The sequence below is a fragment of the Alligator sinensis genome, unplaced genomic scaffold (assembly GCF_000455745.1).
Source record: "Alligator sinensis unplaced genomic scaffold, ASM45574v1 scaffold122_2, whole genome shotgun sequence".
Taxonomy (NCBI): Eukaryota; Metazoa; Chordata; order Crocodylia; family Alligatoridae; genus Alligator; species Alligator sinensis.
Genome location: NW_005841984.1, coordinates 23,138 through 46,788, shown reverse-complemented (window position 1 = coordinate 46,788; position 23,651 = coordinate 23,138). Strand labels below are relative to the sequence as shown.

The 23,651-nt window shown below is 41.0% G+C and overlaps 1 protein-coding gene across 1 annotated transcript in view; it reads right to left on the bottom strand.

Annotated features, from left to right (window-relative positions):
* Window positions 1-23,651, bottom strand: part of LOC102374807 (versican core protein) — a 130,115-nt gene that overhangs the window by 85,016 nt on the left and 21,448 nt on the right. The window contains exons 3-5 of the mRNA XM_014518804.1: window positions 22,815-22,989; window positions 22,573-22,700; window positions 10,912-11,205 (exon numbers count right to left, since the gene is read on the bottom strand). Of these exons, the coding sequence (XP_014374290.1) occupies window positions 10,912-11,205; window positions 22,573-22,700; window positions 22,815-22,989 (597 nt within the window). The remainder of the gene's footprint in view (window positions 1-10,911; window positions 11,206-22,572; window positions 22,701-22,814; window positions 22,990-23,651) is intronic.

Below are 23,651 nucleotides of genomic sequence, written 5' to 3'. Positions count from 1 at the left end.
TTGACATTAGACAGATTTTGTTAATAAATCTATTAGCAGCAAAAAAATAAATGATCTAGCAGATATCTGCTTACATCAAAGGCTATCTTGTATTTTAATTGATGCCTTTTATATTACAAACCACCAGGTTGATTTGGTATGAAATCTATGCAAATCAGTAAAGTTACTGTATTTTTTCATTTGCCATATGTTTACTTTAGGTTTTCACTGTGGAATAGCTCCCCCCACCCCTTCTTACCTGCTGCTGTTTAAACAAGGACATTAACATTGTGGAATAATACTAAGACTGTTTTTTTTTGTTTGGTCGGGGCGGAGATGGAGAACAACAGCTTGAGAACAAACATCAGGGTCAGAAAATGAGAAGTTTAATAATAATTCCAGAATATTTGAATGTACTGTCTGGAGGAAGAAACACTTTTATCTGTGCATGAAATAATAAATTTAGGACACTCAGAACACAATTCAAAGAGACACTTAGTAATGGATCTAATGTGAAGCAGCTGGGTGGGGTTTGTTTAAGACAATGGAACTATTTGTGTTTAAAGTTATGCTTGGGATTAGGTTCCTGGATGAATAAGGGTCTTATATTTACACTGATTTTCAACTTTTTGCAATATCAGAAAATTCAGAAGAACTTTTGTCATTAGGCAGATCAAAACTCAGTCCCAGAATTTTCTAAATATTTTGGTGAATCAGAAAAGCCAATAAATAAATAAATAAATCTTAATTTTCAAAACTTTTCAATACCATCAATATAGTTTTATTTTTTCCAGTCTGGAACCAAAAGTTGACTAGTGACTTATGACTTCCATCCTCCCTACATCATTTGCACAAAAGGTAAGAAAGAGCTGAAAACACACTCTTCTCTAAATGCAAAAAAAATTATGAAGTGTGAATGGAGGAGATTAAAATAGGAGTAACTATAGAGGGGCAGGGGAAGAAAAATGGAGTCTGCTACTGTTCCAGGTGCCAATCCCTAAATCTGTGGGATCCACAAAAAGGGAAACCAGGCAGACAAGAGAGGTTGGAGTATAGGACATGTTTTTGAAGCTGGTTGCCAGAAACCCTTAAAATGTACCCTATCTGACAGAGATGGTGCCCTGTGGCTTGAGCCAAAACAATAGCATTTGTTCTTCTGTTCTTCCAATTTATATGAAGGATTTTCTGAAGACATCACTGATGGTAACGTTCTAAAGCTTTCAAGTGTTTCTGATATGTCATCCAAGCTTCATGCCCTATACAGCAGGGTATGGAGAACAGCAGCCTGCTCGATGAGAAGTTTGGTTTGGGTCCTGATGTCATGATCATCGAAGACACAATTTTGGATATATCCAAAGACAGGACTGGCAGACTTTATTGCTGTTGAATATTGTCACCACCAACAGTACACAACCTACTGCAGTCCACCCCAGCCTGAATATTAGCCTGCCTTCTCAACACCTAGTGTTCTGCACACCCAGTCAATCTTTGTGGATCCTATTTTTGGGACAACAGGAGCAGATCTCACTGCACCTGCCAACTGCAAGGAAGCAGAGAAGACTGATCCTCTCTCAGGGACAAAGGAGGTAGTAGTTTCAGGATTACATCAAAGTGCTGAGGAGGCAGGAGCAGGTGGTGGCCAATTTACGGAGACTCAGGGGGGAGTGTAGACCCACTCAGAAGAACAGAAATTATTCCTCAAGTGCCAAGCTGAGACTGCTTCTGAATCAAGCTGTAGCCTCAAGAACTGTGTTGTCCCCTCTTCCTTCCATGGAAAAGAAGGAGATTCAGACTATTAATCCAGGAAAATATTTAAAATGTTAATAATTAACAGCATTATTTGTTAGTTAGGTTTGTTCTGCTTCTATATTCCTTTCCTGAGAACAGGACCTTAATGCAATAGGAAAGACTGTGTGTTCCAACAGCCCTCAGAGCTATGACATACCTGAGTTATAGAATTCACACCTGGTAGGGATCAGATATAAGCAGTCCTATTTTGGGTTGAGTGGTAGGCCATTAATCTACACTCATCAAAAGAAAGTTACAAAACATCAAGATCACCATTCCAGCAAACAGGATGACAGATGGGGACTGTGGATTTCAATATTTCTTTTACCTGGGAGATGGGACCTATACCAATATCAACCTAATAGCGCACAATGCTTGCTTCCAAACCTACTTACATGCCTTGCGCTACTGGCAACCAGCATTGCCGCAACCTCTGTGTTTTACTTAACATCTATGCTCCTGTGGCTTCTTTGTGGGGATGACCCTGACCATCTCTCTTTATGTTTTAAAAGACATTCAAAAACAATTCTTGACTCAGTAGTCACTCATTTTCAGACTTCAGTTTTATATCTTTTCCAAAACAACAAATGGGAAATGTTATCTTATATGTTTGCTCTTGACTGGAGCTCTAGGTTACAATTGATCTAAAAAATCTTTCCTTAGAAACCTCCCGAAAGCACCTTCAGGCATGCTCGCTTTCCACCACTGAAACCAAAGCCAGAGCTGATGAAAGAGGATTATAGAAAATGCAATTGCAGAATTGTTCTGTGAACACAAAACACACATGACAGTAATCAGATGTGGTACTAAAACCTGCTCTCTATTGTTTGTAGGGCAAAGATAAGAAAAGTTTGTATTTCTACTCTCTCACGGTTCTGCCAAATGGATCTCCAGCCAGTAAAATGCAGCACAAACAGTGGCAATATTTATTCCATGAACAGGGACATTCTAAAGAAGCCAACTGTCATGTCTATTTTTTAAACTAGACAAGGAAGGAGGCAAAGTATGTTTTCTCTTACTCCCTCCTACACTAATATATGTTCCAGCTGCTGGCATCCTCTGTCCCACTCAAAACTGAGTTCTATAGAATGCCAGTGTCTGTTCACTTCTGTGGAGAGAGGTACACACCTGTGAGAGACTATGGCACCTGTTGCACTAAAGAACTATTCTGCATTCATGCTGTATAGTGGGCAGGAGAGATGGGTAGGCACTAGGTATTAGCACCCTATTTTGTAAATATTCCTCTACTAGCCCTTCGACTGCAGCAGCAGATAGCACTTCTTCCTTAAAGAAGTCAGGGGTCGGACTCGATGATCTATTGAGGTCCCTTCCGACCCTAACATCTATGAATCTATGAAAGCTGGTAGCAGCAACGTGGACCAGTCAGGAGTTGTCCATCCGGTGCTAAAGGGAGAATGGCCTGAGGATGTTGTAAGGGACTGGGTAGTCCTGCCCTGTGTTTAGGATCAAAGTCTGGAACCAGAAAGAAGCTGATGGTCAGGAGCTGGGAAACAAACCAAATGGCTAAAGAGGAGCATAGAGCAACAGCCACAGGTTTCAAAGTTAGCCAAAGGGGTGACTGCAAATGCTGCCCTACTGCTGCTCAGAGCAGCCATACGGTCAGCCAGGGTGACCATACCCACAGCTACCAGAGTGTAGCTTTATTCATCTGGTGATTGCTCACAGATCTCAGCTGGAAGTGCTGTAGTCCATGCTAATTGCTACGTACCCAATAATCCTGATGGCATGATGATCCTTTCTTCTTGCAGCAGTGTTGCTTTCTTGTTTTGATCTTGCTTTCAATGACCCTAAGCAATGGCAATGATTTAGCCTGTTTTTCAGCTGGATTAATCCTGCCTTGCTGTTTGTTACTGAGAGGAAGGAACCCATGAATAGACACCTGAATCAGGTATCTAGGTCTGCCACTACCCAGTAGCAGCTCCCTGCTCCTTGATGCTTCAAAGATGCTGGTTTTCCACAAGAGTAAGCAATGTTGCTTGCACCAGTGATCCTCCAGTGATGCTACCCAGTTCCTGGATGTGGGTTTGCATGCCTCTCAATTATATCTTCAGCCAATACAGTAAAGGAATGATTCGGCTAATACCTCAGTGATCCATGCTAACTGGCTTTGTGACCCCAGCGAAGTTCTATAGGACATCAAGTAGGTTTTCAGCTGCTGGGCTGGTACAGTTAGGAAGACGGCCTCCAACTCTTAATTTTTGAGCATAAGTAAAATGCTGAAATTGCATCTCTCTGTTGATAAAATCATTCTAGCATATAAAAAGTGTTGCCCTACCTAGTGTCATGGCAGTTTCTTTAAGCTTGCAGCTTTCTAAACTATCAAGGACCAACTTTAGTGGCTGCAGATCTTCCTTGCCCCATCAGCAATTCCTTCGGCATTACTATCCAGAAATTTCATCACAACCATATTGAAGGAGTGAGCAAGGCAAGGAGCATGCTGGAAGTCACCATCATTTTGTACCTTTGTACTGTTTGTTATATTGTTCGTAAAAACCCAGTAGAGAGCTTAAGGTATTCATCCATTCACCAATGCCATCATGAAGTTGTCCAAGATAGTACTGGAAGTGCCCTGTTTCACAGGTTCCCACCATGTAGCATGGCATGCTATCTACCTCAGACTTTTCTTCTGCTGACCCACTGGCCTGACCACAGGTCTACACATCAATGGCCCTACATACCCTCCTACCTCTGCGGCTCAGCAGGTCCCGCTGTACTGCACTTCTCAAAGCAGGACACAGCCCTGGCACTGCCTTTTTAGCCAAGCAGAATCTAATACCTGGGGCAGACAGCTGATAACTAACAGAACTCTCCAATTGTACCTTTGAGAGTAATGAGTTAACATTGTATTTTGAACTAGCGTCATCATGAGAAGGTATCTGAAGTCCTCACTTTCCAAAAGAAGAAAGGATACCTGGAACACCATCCAGGGCCAGCATCTTTGCATATCCTGTGATCAGCTTCATGGCTAAAGACTGTCTATGAAAATATTTCTGCCAGCTCCAAAAAAGACTCTGCTAAAAAAGACTCTACAGTCTGTTGAACTGAACTAATGAAATCATGGAAAATACCAGTGGAGTCAAATTCGGCCCTTTAGTGGATCAATGCCTATTTGATTGTCAACTGGGGTTGGTGCTGCAGAACTTCCAAGAGAGCTTTTCTGCTTAGAGACCTTCCAAAAGAAGACAACAACTATTTCTCATTCTTAAGTGCTCCATACAAGAATGCTGCTTAGGAGTTGTAGTCTCCCAGATCTATTATGACAGCTCTTAGACTGTAGTTCTGGGAATGACAGAGCAAAGCTGAAAAGAAATGAAAGGGCCAAAACAAGGAGACAGTTTGAAATGAAATGCCAGATCTAAATTGAAGCGCTGAATCCAAAATGCAACAACAAATATTAAACTAAATGCTCCCTCTTTCACCAAAAATATCTTTGCTTTTAATGCACAAGGGACTCTTTCTGATGATGGTCCTGAAGTGATAAATTATTTAATTACATGGGGCATGTCCAGATGAGCATACACATGTGCTTTGCATCCCTGCAAACCCATCTGCAGCGCCACAAACCGCATGTGCCGCACATGCAGGCGTTCACCACACTGCTAATTTGCAGTGCAGTGGGATTTTTTGACATCAGGAGATCCTGGTGTCAGAAAAATCTGCGGCAGAAAAAAGCAAGACAGTGCATGTACTGGCAATGTGTGCTACCCAAAACTGGAGCCCGGCTGGCCAGAGCCACACTAGCTGCCAGCCAGGCTCTGTGCACCCAGATCGCCACAACTGGAGCCCCTGGAGGCCCCCTGGGGCCAGCCCAGGTGCTGGTTCCAGCCTTCCCTACCCCACCTGGGACAACTTGTTGTGCACCAGAGCACATGTTCATGGGGGTTTCCCTAGGGACAAGAAGCAGCAGCACAACAATGTGCCATTGCTATTTTTGCCCGGGGAAATGCACATGCACACTTGTCTGGACATGCCAATGTAGCTCACAGGTAATCCAACTCAAGTCACTTTAGGCACATACTTAAGCACCCTGTATAATCAGAAACTAAAAGCGAATATTTGGGGAATGAATACAATAAAATAATTACCGGTAATAAAGAAGAGAACAAACTAACATAAGGAACAAAATGTGAAAAAAATCACTAGCATTTTAGAAACAGAGTCATATGGTTTCTGTAGAGCAGAAAGAAAAGAAATGCATGATCAAAGTGATATTTCAAACAAGAGTATAGATTTCAAATCTTAAATTATTAGTCTGAACTCTTTTATTTTACAGACTCAATGCAATTTGTATGATATAGATTTGCAACTGGAAAGCAAACTAAAGAAAATCCTGAATGTAACTGTACTATAATTAGATTTTTGTCCTGACTTGTGATTTTATTTGAAGCTAACAACTAGTGCCTTGTAATTTGAACTTAATGTTTGTATTACTGGCTTGTATTATTTTTTAAAAGTAACTATATCATTCAATTTTTAGACTAGAATTTTTCAAAACGTGGGGGCTTTCTTCTAACTTTAACAATAAAATTAAAATAAATATAATAGAGATTTTCCAGCAAGTTCTGGTCATAAAAAAGACTTCAAGATAAGCTGAAGAAAGATGTCTCCAATTTTAAATACTGGTATAAGGATTGTTTTTATCATGATTAATATAAACATTTCTCCTCACACAAATCTTTTGCTCTGAAGTATTTAAGAAGTCTGGTTCCCCAGCTGGCTCTTTAGGGCCAGATTCAGCTAACCTTCCTGGGGATGAGAATCATCTGTTTATATGTGTCCCACAGATTTCAGTGGGGCTACCCAAAGAGTATAATATTACTCAGCATGAGTAAAAGTGGCAGACTCTGGTCCTTAATCATTGACATTTCACTATAGCACAACATGTGGCTGTAACATTCAAGAAGTTGAGTCAGTGGGAACTTCACCAACTTTCAGGCAGGAGGCAGAGGAAACTTTACTGGGACACAGTAAAAATCTGACATCACCACTTTTAACTGTACAACATCTGTTTTGCAGACTTTTTAGGCACTGGTGCTATCTAGATAACTCAGCTTGATTTTTGCCTTGCTCACAGGGGAACACAATATGTTTCCAATTAGCAGCCTCTGATCTAATAAATGAATGTAACAATCATTTTGGGGGGGAGGGTTCTGTCCTTTTCATTAACACAAAGTTATTTGCTTATTTGACTGAGTATTCAAGCTGGGGAGAAACATAACAATGTAATTAAAGATACATTATAAAGATATTAAGAGAGATGTAAGCAATCTGATGAGGTTCTCTTTGGGGAATCAAGGTTTTGTAGTCTTTCTGAGGTCGAAGACAACCAAGACTGCACAGTGTGGCAACTGCTGTAAAGGATGTGCTCAAACAGAAAAAAATGCAGTTGTGGCTGAATTTCAGATCAGGGATTATTGTATCACAGAGAACCTCCCAGTACTTTCATGGGTTTAACTGTGACTTTTCTATAGAGCTGGTTTGAAACTTTTAAACAAAACATCTGCCAAGTAAATTTCTTAGGTCCAAGATGGGATTTGGAGTCAAAGCCAAAGTGAGATCCCTCCAAACAGACTGTATTCTAGTGGTTAGGACATTCACAGAGAGACCTAGGTCAGGCTCTGCCTGATTCAGAGCAGGAATCTAAACCTGGCTCACCAGTATCCCAGGTGAGTGCACTAACCACCTGTCTACTAAGTATTCTGAAGTTGGACACACACATGCTTTTCTTCCAAAAAAAAAAAACAAAATTGAAAAGGTTTCAGTTTCATTCCAGTGTGGAACAAAAACAAACCTTAAAAGCTTTCAAGGAATTCTTGTTCTTCAGCCAGCCCTGCTTTCAAACCATAGCCCTGAGCGAGCAGCCACCTCACCATAGAGAGAGAGAGAGACTGTTAACAAAAAAGAACAGATTCTTCCCTAGCACTGTCTCCACTGTACAAAAAGGAAGCAATCTCATTCTGCCAGAGAAGTCTGTTCCCACCTGCACTCTGGCCCTGTTTTGCTGGCAGGGTAGGTTCCTAGCTCTCTCTGTTCCTTTCGCTTCCCTGCCTTTTTTTTTTTTTTTTTAAATCCTGCTCTTAAGGAGAGAGTGGTTAGCAAAAGTGCAGGAACTACTATTGTGCACAGCCCTGAGGCAATGAAAGAGGACAGAGCTCCCTACCAGCCCCTTTTTCCCCTGAGTGGATGAGCAGGGGCCACATACACATTTCATCCTCCATGATTAGAGGCCTAGAGACCAGGAGAGGCTGAAAGACTTGGGACTGTTCAGCCTGGAGAAGAGGAGACTCAGAGGGACTTGATGACAGGCTATAAATAAATCTGGCGCCTACATTGAACACCTTCAAGAGCAAACTGGATGTTTATCTTGCTGGGATCCTATGACCCCAGCTGACTTCCTGCCCTTTGGGCAGGGGGCTGGACTCGATGATCTTCCGAGGTTCCTTCCAGCCCTAATGTCTATGAAATCTATGAAATCTATCAGGGCCTGGGGGAGCATTTGTTCACCAAAGCCCCCCAGGGCAGGACTAGATATAATGGGCACAAACTGATTGAAGATCACTTCAGACTAGACATAAGAAAAAACTTCTTTACAAGTCGAGTGCCGAGGGTTTGGAACAGGCTCCCCCAGAGGGGGTACATTCACCCACCCTGGCGATCTTCAAAAAGTGTCTTGATGCCCATCTTGCTGGGGTCATCTGACCCCAGTGGTCTTTCCTGCACAAATGCAGGGGGGCTGGACGCGATGATCTGTAAAGGCCCTTTCAGCCTCTAAAAAACTATGAAACTATTTCATCTTTATTCAGCACTCTATCTATTGCTCAAGTAAATATGCTACTGATGTCAATGATGTTTGTTCCTACCAGGTACTGAGCACTTTCTGAGGGTGTTTGACTTCCCCTACCTTCTTTTGAAAACAATGTAGCAACTCTCAATGGGCACCTGGCAAATTTAAGATCTTAAAAGACTATGGCCATAGGCATATATTTATGTGTTTCTATAAAAAACTAGGGAGGTATTTGGTGAATTCTGGGTCAGCAGACTAACACTAAATCTTATTTAGTGATAATGTAATGCTGTATTAATTTTAAATTGGAAGAGAGAAAATATTCTGAAAAAAACTGCTGTTCACCCAAGCCATGTTTGTTTGTTTAATCACTTTTCCTGTAAGAGTTTAACTTATAGGTTGCTTATATTTTGGTTTACAAGTTGATAAAATCTTTACACCCTTGAAAATTGCTTTGGAAGCACAAAAAAGAGCAGATTAAAAAATGGCCTCCAAGCAAGTACTTGTAAAGGAAATTTTGAGCATGACTGTAAAGTATAAGGCAGCATTATGCAGAGATACCCTGTGCTAGCTCTGTGCAGGCTAACTCTGGTATAAGAAGCAGTGTAGCTGTGGTAACATGACACTAGGGCTTCAGCTGTGCTGAAAAACACGTCTTACTAGCACAGGCAAGCATGGCTCTAACACTACCCTAGTGCCTCCAGGAACTAGGGTACACAGAACGAGCTCTGTGTACGTCTCTGCACAGCACAGCTTCACCCGGCACAAACACACCCTTTTAAGTCCCAACGTATGTCAATAACATTTCTCTTAAGTGAAACTTCCAAAAAGTAGAGTCAAAGCACAAAGTGCAAATTCTGTTTTCATAGGCTGACATTTATTCTACAAGCCTAATGCCAAGTAATTGGACACCATGGCCACTGACAGACATGAAAAAACAAAAAAACGACACTTTACAGGAAGAGGCATTGCATCAGTTTGACCCAATTCCCCCCAGTGTCTGTATAGATAAAGCGCTTCAGCTGACTGAATCAGCTTTAGATAAAAGCATCAAAACGCCCTGCTGAAATGCCCAATTTATACAGGCATTGGATGAGCTGAGTCAAACTAATGCTATGCCTCTTCTGGGCGTGTGCTATGCTTGGCATAGGGGCACACCAAGCTGAAAGTAAAGTGCTCTTTGCAGGCTTTTTAACATCTGTAGGTAGCCCATGTGAATAAGGTAAAGTTGGGTTGAAAAGATGAAACCCTAGCTGAGGACTAGGTCTCAGGTCTGCCCACTTCCTCAAAACAAATGCCATTGCAGCCCAGTGGGGGACAACAATCAACTCCTCAAAAGTCAAGGCAAATTTGGCCTATTATGCTTTAAAATGACCATACACATACCATTGTTATCTTCCATTGGAGCTGCCAGATTCAAAGTTCAATCCTATATGTAAGTAATCCTTACTCTTACATGATACTTCCTTGAAGCCAATGGGATTATTTCTGTGTGCAAAATTTTGCAAGATCTGATGCATTCAGAGTAGGGGAGAAATGGTAATTTAAGTTGCTGATCCACTTCAACTTCTAATGATTTCAGTTTGAGTTGACAGCAGTCACGTAAGCGTATCATTTTATACCAATCACCTAGGTGAGTTGTAATCAGCAGAGATTGAATTTAGGATCTAAAGATATTAATGCATTAATTTCTAAAGCTTGAGCAGAAAAGACCAGTGCTTTGGTAGGCTTATCAATGTGTTTCTGTAACTTAGACATCATTAGAGGGAAGGCAGAATGGGATGAATTCACTTTGCTGATGTAGTCCACAGTCCGAAGTCATTGATTAGAGCACCAGAAAAGTAGAGATCCTGAATTAAAGACCCAGCCCCAAAACTTTAACTTATTCTTTACTAATTAACTTTATTGAGTGGCCATGGCAATAAGGATTTCATTTATATGACTACTGTGATTAAGGGTTGCAAAAGACCTCAGAATTTAACTTAGCCATATTTTGGTTGCATTGCCTACAGTCTCAAAGCACTAGGAAACCCATTTAAGCCTGGCTGATTGTAGAAAAATGTGCATCACCATACTGATGCACACTGGGCACAGATTAAAACCTTATGTTAACACTTCCTTTCTTCACAGCACCCTGTCTGTCAACCATAATGTTATTTTAACAGAGTTGGTTTTATTTGGCTTCCTTGCTTTTTTTGTAAAGTCAAAGTAATTTAATGTTTTTATTATAAAATGTATGCTCCATAAGGAACTGGACATTTCAGGGTTTTGATTGTTATACACTCTTACAATAATAATAAAGTAATACTAATACTACTACTAATAATAAAGCAGTTTACCTTGAAAGCAGTAGGCATCAAACTTTGTCTCTGGCAAAGGAAAGCCTGTTTGGTTCTCATAGCGATATAGGGTTCTCACCCCAAGTAAACCTCCTCCACATTGAGGTCTAGCCACGGATGCAGGATAGCGAACACTGCCATCAGCCAGCCAGCCAAAGTCACACTGGTCATAGCCTATCCTCCAGGCTGCATACAGCTCTGCAACTGTAGCAAGGACTGCATTTCTTTTTTCACATTCCTCTTTAGCTTCTTCAAAGGTTAGCTTGTCAGGCACAGTTGCATGGAACACAGTACCTAATGGGATACAAACAAGAATGAATCTCACTGAACACTTCTCTCTAGATGCTCCAATTATGACTGCCTCTCTATAATGAAGGTTTAGTCTTAGTCTTGCTTATCAACTCAATTTTCCTTTCCCCCCCAGCCCAATATAAATACCCAAAACAAGTGTCCTCCATTTTTCCATATCCAGTCTGTGACCATAAACGCAAGTCTGCCCTAATTTATGTGTAACTTACCCATCCAACACAAAGCACAAACAGTGACTACATGCGTGAGGGAATGACTGGAGACAGAATCCCAACCTCATCATGCAAACAGAAGTTATGGGAGCCATACAGCCCATATGTGATTTCTACTTGAGTCTGTGGGCTGTAGGCGGAGCTGTGAAACCACTGCACTCATTAAAACTGGGTTGATAATGTTTATCTTCTCAAGAAAAGCAAATCAATTATTTTATATCTGCAGCCTTTTCCTTGGCCTTTCCCAAGGATCTCACTTGAGGCACAAAGAAAGTAAATTATCTTTACTGGATGCTGTAAATTAGTTTCCAGTGTTATATTTCTAAAAGCTGACTCCTGACAATCCCACATGAAAAAAAGATGAGAATAGGCACTGGATCAATTTATATTTACCCCCAAATTTATGATTTACATGAGAGGGAGAAAATAGACCAGAAGACCCTTTGTGTAGTTTGGCTTCAAGTGAACAATACTCTCCAAACAATGTCTTTTCCTTTATAATTACTGATGGGGCTTGACCCAGAATAATTAACATGCCTTTCATGTATATGATCAATATATGATCTATTTTCTTCCCTTTTTAGCCCCCCCCCCCGCCCCCCAACCTTTTTGGTTTGGAGTTTTAGGTATGTCTGCCTAGAAGTCTACAGAGGCTATGTCTACACTGCTTTCCTGGTGCTCCTTGGCTAGGGACAGCAGTTACACATAAACTGGTTTAAGTGATCAGAAACTGGCTTAAGTCTGTAACAGAACACCAGCTCAGTGCACATAAGCCAGTTTCAAAATGGCTGAACTTGTTTTAAGATAAACCTGGATGAATGTAGTATCAGACTTAACTGATTTAGGTCAAACTGGCTTATGAAACTTCTGTTCCAGACCCCTTCCTGGTTCAAGTTAAAATCACAGTCCCCCAACATCCCAGCATGCTTTCCAGCCCTGGGCTAGGCTGTGCTGTGCTGTCTGCTCCAGAGAGCAGGGTTGGTCCCACCCCTCTGCTCCCTTGCTGGAGAAGTGAGGGCTGGCTGACAAGGGGGTGGGGGTGGGGGTGGGAAACCCTGCAGGGGACTGCACCTGGGTCTGTCTGGGGGGTAGCCCCTGCCACACTTTTCTGCATTGGAGTGGAGTGGGCAGGGGTACGAGGTACAGGGTGGGCAACAACCTGAGAGCAACCGCCCCCCCCAGGCAAACCCAGCTGAAGTCCAAAAGGGGCTTTAATCCCCCCCTTCCTCAGCTCAGTGTGCTGTCCACGTCCCCTGCTCTCTGCTGGAGCAGGACATGGGCAGGCAACAGTCTGAGAGGGACTGCTTTGGCTGGTGTGACCAAAGAAAGCAGAGAACTACATTTACATTATAAAACAGCAGGAGACCAGTAGACTCTACCCCTTCCACCACTGGCAGAGACTGAGGCTGGCAAGCTGATAAGGGGAGACGGAGGGGGTGTAATCCTCTCAGCTCCCCCAGGCCAGCTGGGGAACCGGGGCTGGAGGGACAGGTCCCCTGCCACTTGTGAGCACTGGGACCTCCACTCCACCTGTTGATTCCCCAAGAAGGACTCTGCATACCTAGCTGTAAGGAGACATAGATTCATAGATTCATAGAACCTGCTAATGAGACTTAAAATATTCAGTTTAGGAGAGTAGTGTAAATTCAACAATTTTATTATGAAATGTTGATATTTTTCTCATCTATTTTGGATCAGAATACAAGGTTAGTACTGCTGGGGAGAGGTGCGCAGCCACACTGGACATGTGATCTATCTCAGCTATGCGTTTGTCTCAAGACAACTTAGGAAAAGGCAGACAGAGAGACTGCATCACCCAGAGTGGTTTCTTTCAAATCAATATTACACTTGTTTGAGGCCTGAAAGGAATGTAAGTGTGAAAGGAGGCAGTGTGCCAATTTTTTTTCTCCTAGGTAGAAACATTGTGATTTGTTATTACAGCTGTAATATCAATTTCATAGTATGAGTTTCCTCATACAAATTGCAGGGAATTTCTAACTTAGGGGTAAATTAATGTAGCCATTAAAGGTTAAATTATGTCTGTTAGGCACCATTCAGGGCAAGGGAAAGCACAGAATTATATTGCCCAGGAGGCAAAATGCTATTCTGAGAGCACAGAGGAAGTATGCTTGCTACTACATAACTTTCATGGGGTCAGCCTGCTCCTGTCTGCATGCTAGTTCCCATATGTAAACCACTGCAGAGTCAAGTATAGAGGCATGACACTATCTCCACATTTTCTCCACAGGAGCAACATACAACACTGGAACAGTAAACAAAGGTCCTCCCTAAAGCACCAGCTCTAATTTTCTTCCTTTGCTTTGAAGGCCAAAAATGATGGACCCACACAACAGCCTAGGAGAACTCAGCCCTAAGTAGATAAGAAATGGAAGCATATTAAAAAAAGATCATTAAAAAGGAAAATAATATGTTCTTTATTACCAGAGAACATTACGCTATACTGTACAAGTGAAGTAAAACAGTCTTCCAAATAATGTATTTTGAATGATTTGCTAATAGCATAAGAGCCACAGATGTGACATATCTGAAAGCAAATAAAACTAATCACCCTTATGTCATCTGCCTAGGAGAAATTTAGTACATGGATGGAAAGAAAAAAGTCTACGTACACAGATGGATTCTTAGGTGGTGCAGAACAAAGTTGCTTTATTGATTTCATTGACTTACACCAACTAAGGATCTTGGTTCATGTTGCACTTTGAGCTGCTAAAGTGTTGATCAGTGTTGGGGATAGCTGAGTTTGGAGCAATCACACGGTAAGGCTAAAAACCTTCTCTGATTGTCCCCCCACCTGTACAGCTGTGACTTGCCACCAGAGGGCTAGCAAGCATGGTCCTGACTAGGATCCACAGCTGTGAGTTGCCGCTACAGGGCTGGTGAGCCAGGACAGGCTTCTATCCCTGCTCTTGGGGACGGGGGAAGAGATGGCTTGTGGGAACCAGATCATGAAAGAGATGGAATGGGGATGGGTAACAAAATCAGAGGTGGAAAGGAAATGGGGATGGTGAAGGGTAGGAAAGAGTCAGCCACTGAAGGATAAAATAAAATTTAAAAAAAATAAAAAGAAATAAGGAGGAACTAAATTAAAAAGCTCATATTTTAATAAACTGGGATTTGGGATTGGGGTCGGGGGGGTGCTGGTCATGCTTCCCAGAGCAGCTGAGAAGTGGAAGCAGTGAGAGAAGGCACTTTTGGAAAAGCTACTTCCCCTGTCCTGGGAAGGAAGCCCCAATTCATGGGGACCCAATTGGGCTCCTTACTTTGTTCCCCCCCAACCAGGCCCCACTCCTTGACCCACCCATGCCCCGCAACCTGGCTAGCTGTGCTTTGCAGGCTGTTTGCATGGGGTTGCACCCCTGAGGGTGGAAAGGTTACACCCCTGGGGGAAGAGGGGGAGTTGGCTTGGTGCTACAACTGCCCCTGGACAGTAGAGTTCAGGGGGCATAAAGTTTGTCCACACAGAACAGAAGGGTAAGGGAGGGGATTCTGCATCCTGGGGTTTTGGAGAGCTGCAACTAAGTTGGTTGATGTGTGGGGAGTGGCCACACACTAATGGAACATGAGCTGGGTAACACGGATCAGAGAGAAACCTGCCCTAGAATGGTGTAACTTTAAGATGCCTGAAGTGTGCTTAAAACTAGTTTCAGGTGTTAATGTGTGGACAACCCAGGGATTAAGAGCTCCAGGAGCTGCCTAAAATAAATGTGTAACAAGGTCCAAGAAGCTGGTCCATGCTGAGTGTGCAACAGTTGTTCCAACCAGACCAAAATGACACTTAAGAAGGGAATTTTAAATGGATATTTATCTGTATTTATTCAGCTAGCCTAATGTATGGACTTTGGTGTAAAAGGCACAGCATGTCCCACAGAATTTGTGCCCATATTTTCATATCCACACATTAGATTCTACATATAAGTCTGAGTACTTGTGTCTTTTGCTGCCGGCTTTACCCTGAAATTGGTGGGATGGACATTTTTATGATTGCAAATTGTGTTCATGCAAGAGAGACCCATCCTGTTCAATATTTACCTTTCACTATTCCATAAGGAAAATTTTATGAGAGCAAAACTTGAAACCTGCCTGCGTTTGCCAAGTTGATAATACTGCACATTTGTACAGTGGGTGTAATGGCTTTTAATCTACTGAATTGGTCTAACAGACCTGGGGCCTAGTTGGACAATTATCTGAAGTCTGCTGCTTTCCCACAGATAACATCTGTGTCTGAAGTTCAGTTTATGAGCAAAACTTCATAAATGTTAAAACAAAAAAATACATTTAAAGAAAAATGTAGACTAATTAAAGTAGATCCAGCCAGAAAAAAATAGTGAAGCTTTATGTCCATTTCCACTTATTAGACTTGTTAACAGTTTTGGAAAGATGAAGGCACAAAGAATGCAAAAGATGCCAAAGCAATCAGCAAAATATTTTTATTGTTATCCCATAGTGGTTAACAATGTTAAAACATAGCAGTTTGTATTTGTACCAGCAGGGATGAGATGCTAAGAACCCAAAGCTTCTCATTTTAAACCGGCCCAATAGCACACTTAAAGCCAAATTCCAATTACCAGGCAGTGACACTTTAAAAAGTGAGTCTGCAGTGAGCCTGTCCAATTTAAAAAGAAAAAAGTCTGCTGTAGTGTTAATTTCCCCTGCATTTGAAAGCAGAGTACAAAGCCATCATGCCGAAGGAAAAAGCCTGAGACTGATGATTCTTGTTATAGAAACCTAAAAATATCTAAAAGTTGCCTGGCAATTTTCCTAAACTACAGTAAAAAAAAAAATTACCTCTGCCCATTGAGCAGAGAGGAGGAAAAAGGTTTCCACCAGATTCACTGATATGAATTATACTAGCAACAAAGCATATGCCGGACTGCTGTGATAGTTCCTTGAGGTGTCCTTTAGTACTCTTATAGGAAATGTGAGCCACGTACTGCCACCTTGCAGCACTGTAGCCATGTGCTACAGGGGACATTTTACCAAACAGTCATCATGCTGGTATGGGAAGCGTTGAGAGCACAATTAAAGCGTCTCCCATTCCCTTTGTTCAGTAAGTGCAGGCTGCCACACTATAGGTATCACCTGTCTACGTACTGTAGGGAAGGGATGTACTCTCCTGTACTCTCCCTGCTCACAGGCTCTGGATACCCTGAGGTAGCTGAAGAGAGGGCCATCCTCATTCATTGTACCTCTGGTTGCTTCTTTCACAGTAGCAAAACTTATTCAAGGAGCCATATCATTCCCCTCTTATGTCTACACGCTACTCCATTAACTGAGGGACTGACGATAGGTGTTTTAAGAGGAACAGGCATTCGTGTTTAAAAGAACTTTTAACTCTTCAAGTAATTTCCTATGGAAATGACAAAGATTCACTAGGGAAAATAAGGTTCTGCACCCTATTTCCCAAGTCTCTACATCAAAATTGACCTGAGGCCATCAACTAGATTTGGGAAAGGAACTTCGTTTAGGTTCCAATCCTGGCTTTCACAACACTGATATACCTAGTAGAGAAGATAATTTGGCCCTTACAAACAGATTTCCTCTGAGAAACTTAAAAGTTGCTGCTGAAACTAATAACATATAATTAAACTAGTAATGCCTTCTCTAAAAATAACTCCTGAGCATTAATGATGGTATTAAGTTTCATACTTAAAAGAGGGATTAACCCTATCCTAGATCTTGAGCTACTTAATTATAGTGTTTGAAAGTAGCAAGGTTTCCCAATCAAAACATTGGGAGTATGCTTCTTCACACATTCAGGGAATAAACAGAAAACTCGTCTGGCAGGCAAAGGAATGACGTAGCCTCCAAAACCAAAGCAAGGGAGTATTGATTTTTCTTCCAGTTAAAAGCAATCTGTAATGTTTTCTTAGCTGGATTCCACACTGAGAAATAACTCAGCAAAATTGCCTGGGCAGGCTCCAGGATCTAGAGGATAAGTGGAGAAAAAACTAGCCCTGGTCATGCCCTGTAATAGCAGGGGTGAAATGGAAATCATGACAATGTTTAGATTACAGACAATAATGCAATGTGTATTATCCTTGGCTCCCTTTCCAAATCAAGCAGCAGATTGAGAGCCTGCCCTCTGCAGTCAGAGAACTCAAAGATCCCCAGGATTTTCCTGCTCTCTCTGCATTACTTATTTTAAAAAAGGCATGTGACTAAAGCTTCTTTTTTATTTCTGTCAAATTCAACAAGCTAGACAGGGAAGGCAAGGTTTTTGTTGAAGACAAAGGTTGACTTTCTACCACCCTCTTGCCAAAAAGCTTTGGCTCTAAAGGCTTATCAGCTGGTTTTGTTACAAGCTTCATTTTGTTGAAGCTTAATTTACTCATTCACTTCCACCAGAAGTAGTCTTGGGAGTCAGGAGCCTTTCTTCATGCATTTGTTTCATAAACTTTCATATGCTTTAAAAGAAAGAATGGAAATATGGGTAGCCCAGAACCATGGCCAGAGGCTTCTTACACAACATGGATTCACGACCCTGGATGGGGGACTTGTGTGAGCCACTGTGTGTCAGCAATCAGTCAGACTTTAGGACCCAAGAAGTCTATTCTCATGCCCTCTCTAAAATACAGTGGATAACCTCACATTATATTTTTTAAGTATATTTCTAGTACTTTCCTTTGAATCCCAAGGGTGACAGAATTCTTTATTCTTCCCTTTTCTGGGGTTCACTGACCCAGCTGAGAACCAACAGGGCCTGGGTTGTTGACACTCAATGCCCCATTAGCCAGATACATAAGTTAACATAAAGCTTTCTTCTAGCAATGTCCTCTAGGACATTACAGTGCTGAAGTTCTAGAAATCATGAACCAGCCAAGAATAAAAGAACATTTTACTCCTGGAAAGTATAGGGGTAAGTTAGCAAAAATGGAAAAGGAACAGGTCAGGGACTCAGGTGGGTATATTAAATGAGTAACGAACCACAGCAATAAATAGTAAATAATCACAAAATAGCAAACCATGCCTTTCTCAATGGGCCGTCAACATATGGTGGAGATGGAGTTTCATGAGAAAACCAAGGGTCCCTTAGCGTGTAGTAACTACTACCCATGATCTTCCTCTGGATCCTAGGACATGAGGGATCCTACAGGACTCAACTCACAAGCATAATGGACCTGTAGGACTCACGTTTCTACATGATGAAGCTTGCTTGCTCAATCCTTTTGGCTGAGGGGCAAAATGGCATCCCCCCTTTTGTTGTAGGAAGCAACTCCTGGTCTACTTTCCCTCTAGCCACTGCAACCTATTGCCCCAGCACCCAGCTCCTTCCATAAATCCTATCTTTACTTGGGCTCCACTCATATATTGGCCAGTTCCAGTCAGATTCAGGTTCTGTGTGATCTGTATTTGATCACTTAGACTTATCAATCAGCCTCTGGCCTGGTAACCCCGCCTTCCACCAGAACCTGGGGTCTTCATTTATATGGATAATCTCCGAGAGGCACTGACTTCCTGGGACTACAGTCAGTCACCCCACTTCTCAGTCTCCTGCTCTCGGCCCCAATCTTAGTGTGTTTCTCAACCATAGATCAGCAACCTCAGTTGCAGTTCCAGTCTCTGCCCCCGTGTGTCTCTCTGAGAGTGCTGTTGGGAGCTGTCTCTGAAACCCCAAAGAGGCAAAGAGGCTGCATTTGCAAAAAAACAGCCTTGAAGTGATAATCAGTGTAGCCTAGGAGGGTTTGGGTGCCCAATTTCCCTTTGTGTGGTTTTCCCATAATAGGTGGGGAAAGAAGTGCATCGCTGGAAAAGGTTCTTTCTAGTCCTTCAATCCCCGGCCCAAAAGAACTTTCCTAAACAAATTACTGTTTGCATGTGTTACACACACAGCTTCTAACTAGCTAACTAACTAACTAACTAACAACCTACACCCCTGTAGGGTGTAAGCTTCTAACTGGCATTTGTGTTTTGTCTTTGCACCACATCCCCCAGCTCTTCATCTAATAAGCGAGCTTAGGTATATAGAGCAGGATCCTGTTCTGGCTTCCAGCAATACTAATCACTTTTGATTCATGAATACTTGAGGCAGAATCATATACAAAACTGCTGATGGGGCTCTTGTTTCAAGAAGAAGTAAAGGGGTTAAATTGGCCCTAAAGTTATACCCAGATCTTTAAAGCTTGATTAATAGCTCATTTATGGAACATTAAACTGCAAGCACTGATTTTTATTTATAAAGGTATTCAAAAGTTAGCACTAATGATTTGCAATGAAATATGAAAAGTTTAAATTAGTCTACTATAAGCCACTATGCCTACACTTCGTTTAATGAAATAATGCTTTTTTCTAGTTTCTTTTTCATCATTAAAGTGCAGACATTTTAAACTCTCATAATAATATTCCCATGTTTTTTAACAAAACTCAAAATATTTTACTCATAATTGTGCACAGCCTTTAATTGCTATGGCTTTCCTCAGAACAAGGACATGGTAAGATTTAGCCTAGATAGCTGGTTTTAATTTAATGTAATTGTTTGTGTTTCATGGAGAAATCTATGCCTCAGCCTGACTGTGATTTTTGGAAAGCCAGAAACAAAGAAAGAAGAAAGCCAAAATGCTGCTTGGTCATACATATCTTCATCTGTAACTAACCAAATTAGTACTGTAAATTCAATACATATTTAAGCTAAAGTGCACTGCAGATATTTCCATCATTATTTTAGGACCATCTGGGCTAGTGCTGTCTCTGATACAATGCCAGTATATAAATGATTGCACAATAATTTCCTTAATGGGCATCTTCATTATGGGCCAGATTCTGATATCCTGACGACTGTCAAGTTGTGCCTTATTCTATGAGTAGTCCCATTGTTGTCAATAATGCTATTATTCAGTTAAAGTACTATTTAGTAATAGTAAGGCTGACAGATCTGGCCCTTAATCAGCTCTTCAGGATATTATCTGCCTCTGCAGGTATGAACAATATAATAACTGGGATGGAGTATACTATATATAAGACCAAGATAACCAGGTGCCAAATACCATCAATTCCCTTCGTCTTTAATAGGAGTTTTGGATGTTCACTAGCTCACAAAAGCTCACTCATTCTCTTGCAGAACTAAGCTCTAAATGATGCACAGTCTTAAACACCATGTGGCTCCAAGTCCTAAAAGCTATGGCCTGCTTCCATGGGATTCATATGTTATTATGAAGCAAAGCAAAACAATGAATGTAGTTTTATGCAGTGTTTACTTTTCATATAAATTACACTTGTGTCTGTAGTTTATCTAACTATCTCCATGGGCAAATGGCTCCATTCATTAATTTCTTTTTGTGCTAAGCAATTTCAAACAAACCTTGTATTCAAAATCAATGTTTGTCCTTTTAGCAACCATTTTTACTACACGTAGAGGACGATTATGGCTCCTTTGTTCTTACCCAGACAGAAAGACTTGCCATATTGCTCAAGTTCTCATGAAATGTCCTCTAACATAGTAACACTTGTACCAAGTTGCAGCAGGGTCCCTTACTGTATTTTACAAGCCACGCATATGGTCTCCTCTACCCATACACACTCAGGAAAGAAGTAAATTTAATAGAGAGTCTCTTGCATATCAGAATACATAACTGATGCCACACAGCCCTATCCACATATCAGAGTATATTTTCTCAGATATTTTCTTTTACCCCAAATATTTCTATTTCATTGAAAACTTTAGTCCAAAAAGACTATAGGTATGAAAATAAAAAATAAGGATGTCTGACTAGATCATCATTATGATCCCACTCTGGCCTATCTATCGAGGTTATAATGAAAAAACACAGATGGAAAGTGCAGAAGCAGTTTCCTATCATGCATTAGGTATGCTCATCAGGTATATCCCAGCAAGAAAGTCCCAGGCCACAGTAATAATTCCTCTTGACCCCTACCACTTGTCTCAAGTGAACCAACAGCATCTCATATTTGACATTGTCTAATGCTGCCAAAAGGGGATGAGAAAGGAGGTCTGTTTCCTATGCACAGACAGGAGAAAATCATCCATCATTGTCACTTAAGCAGTTCCAGTTCCATGACCTGGCCTGAATCCTCCTTTGCTTAGCTTCAATTAGATGAATTTTAGTTGACCCTTGGCTACCTTTCTATGAGTTTGCATAGAAATGGGAGGTTTGACATTGGTTAGAAGCTGGCTAGAACCAATGTGCAGGGTCCTTTAATGCATGTTTGAGAGAGGAAGTGAAAATTCCTTCTCTGAATCAGATGCTGACTATTTGAATCAGGACTGGGACCAGTTACTCTTCACTTTCTTGCACAATCTAGGATAGGCACAGGTCGAATTCACAAGTCTTGGGTCAAGATTGGTCTTGAGTGTCCAGAATTCTTGGTCAGTGAATGCACTAAAGTCTAGGAATGCAAGTGGGCAGTTTGCTTGTGGGTGTAGTAGAGCAAAAGCAGAGTAAAGTTAATGCTTACGAAAGCATTCCTCTTGATGCTAAAGGCTCTTAATTTAGCATCTTTCAAGGTTTTTCAATAGATATGTGCTTTTATTTCAGAACTACACCTCCAGTAATGCTTGTACTTTATCTCTCAGCTATATACATGCACTTAACTCACAAAATCATAGTAGCCATTACTTAAAGCAATGAGTAACATAGTGTATCCCTGTCTAGTATCATAAGGAAGTGAAAATTATCTTATTAACAGAGTAAAAATAAAAAGCTGGGGGAATTAATTTCAATATTTCCTTAGGCCTAATCCAGACACAACTGAAGTTAACAGAACATTTTCTATTAACTTCATTAAGTACATGTCAGTCAGTTTATTTTCAAAACAGGAAAAAGAAGTATAATTCATATAAAAAGCAAAACAATCTAAAAATTCTAAGCATTCTAAAAATGCAAAGATACTTTCCAAAACAACCTCATAGTAAGGTCTACTGTCACTAACTATAGCAGCTCAAAACCTGCATAGCCATTTGCAAACTTTACCACCTCCACACTCTCCTTTAATTAAGGCCTCTTCTACCACAAACTATAGGCTCATTTTATCCAGAATTTTTTTATATGCAAAATAGTCTAGATGTATTTTATACAGAAGTTTTTACTTCGCTGTCTTGTCTGTCTTATTAGTTCTCCAATTATTTTACAGTTCATCATGCAACATAAATATAGGCCAATCTTACCTTCCAAACGTTCCACATAGCAATATACATCATAAGTTTCATTAGGAAGACGGAATCCATATGTCCTGACTCCTGCCATTCCCATTTTATCTCCAAAGCAGCCAATTCTGGGCTGCCTAATTGGGTATCTGAAATACAGTATGTTAGTTTTTATTGTTACAGTAAGGTAGCATTTCAAGTACGAACGAGTCAAGTTTATCACTTTTGGGGAACGTGGTCAAGAGGCAAGTTGAACATCTCACCTAACTGTCTGGTCAGACACCCAGCCAGCATCACATTGCTCTAATCCATCTTCGTATGCAGCTTTCAGTTGTTCAGGGGTTGCTATGACAGCACCATTGTCCAGACAAGCCTCCTGAGCTTGCTTAAAACTCAGAGTATATCTACTACTTGCTGCGCGATAGTGAAATACAACACCTGCAAAGACAAAAATTCACGTTACTAACACAAGTTATACTACATTTGCTATATTCATTTTATAGAAAATTAGTAATACAATAGTAATGAAAACAGACAAAGGAGACTCTTTCCTGGTCTAATAGAATGTTGGGACAAGATATCTCGTAGTACATAAGGTCATGTCTCCCTCTAGTGCTGTTGCTATTAAAGACTGCATAACACTCTTATACTAATCAAAACTGGAGAAATTATTTTAGTCCCGGGGTAGAGAAGGCATCAGGTTTTACCGATGGCCATGGCATCTGCCTCTATGTAACATTAGTTACAAATAAACTAGTATAATGTCTATATTTTATTTTGCATACTACAAAATATTACAGGCTACACAGGTTTTGTTGGGGGTTTTGGGGGACTTGAGGATTGCTGACGGCTATTGAACGGAATCTAAAAATAAAAAAACACTGCAGAAAGACTTCAGAATTTTAGTAGAATAGTTCTAGTTAGAAGCCAAATGTTATTCTTGGCTACACAAGAATATCTGAAATTTGCCCTAAAAGTGCAATACCATTTAGAAGGCCTAAGTTATATTTTCCACTCCACAGTTCCCTGTTCCCACTGTCTTTACAGTTAAATGGTAGTGGATGACTCATGATGATCTTTGAAAAGCAATATTCAGTAAA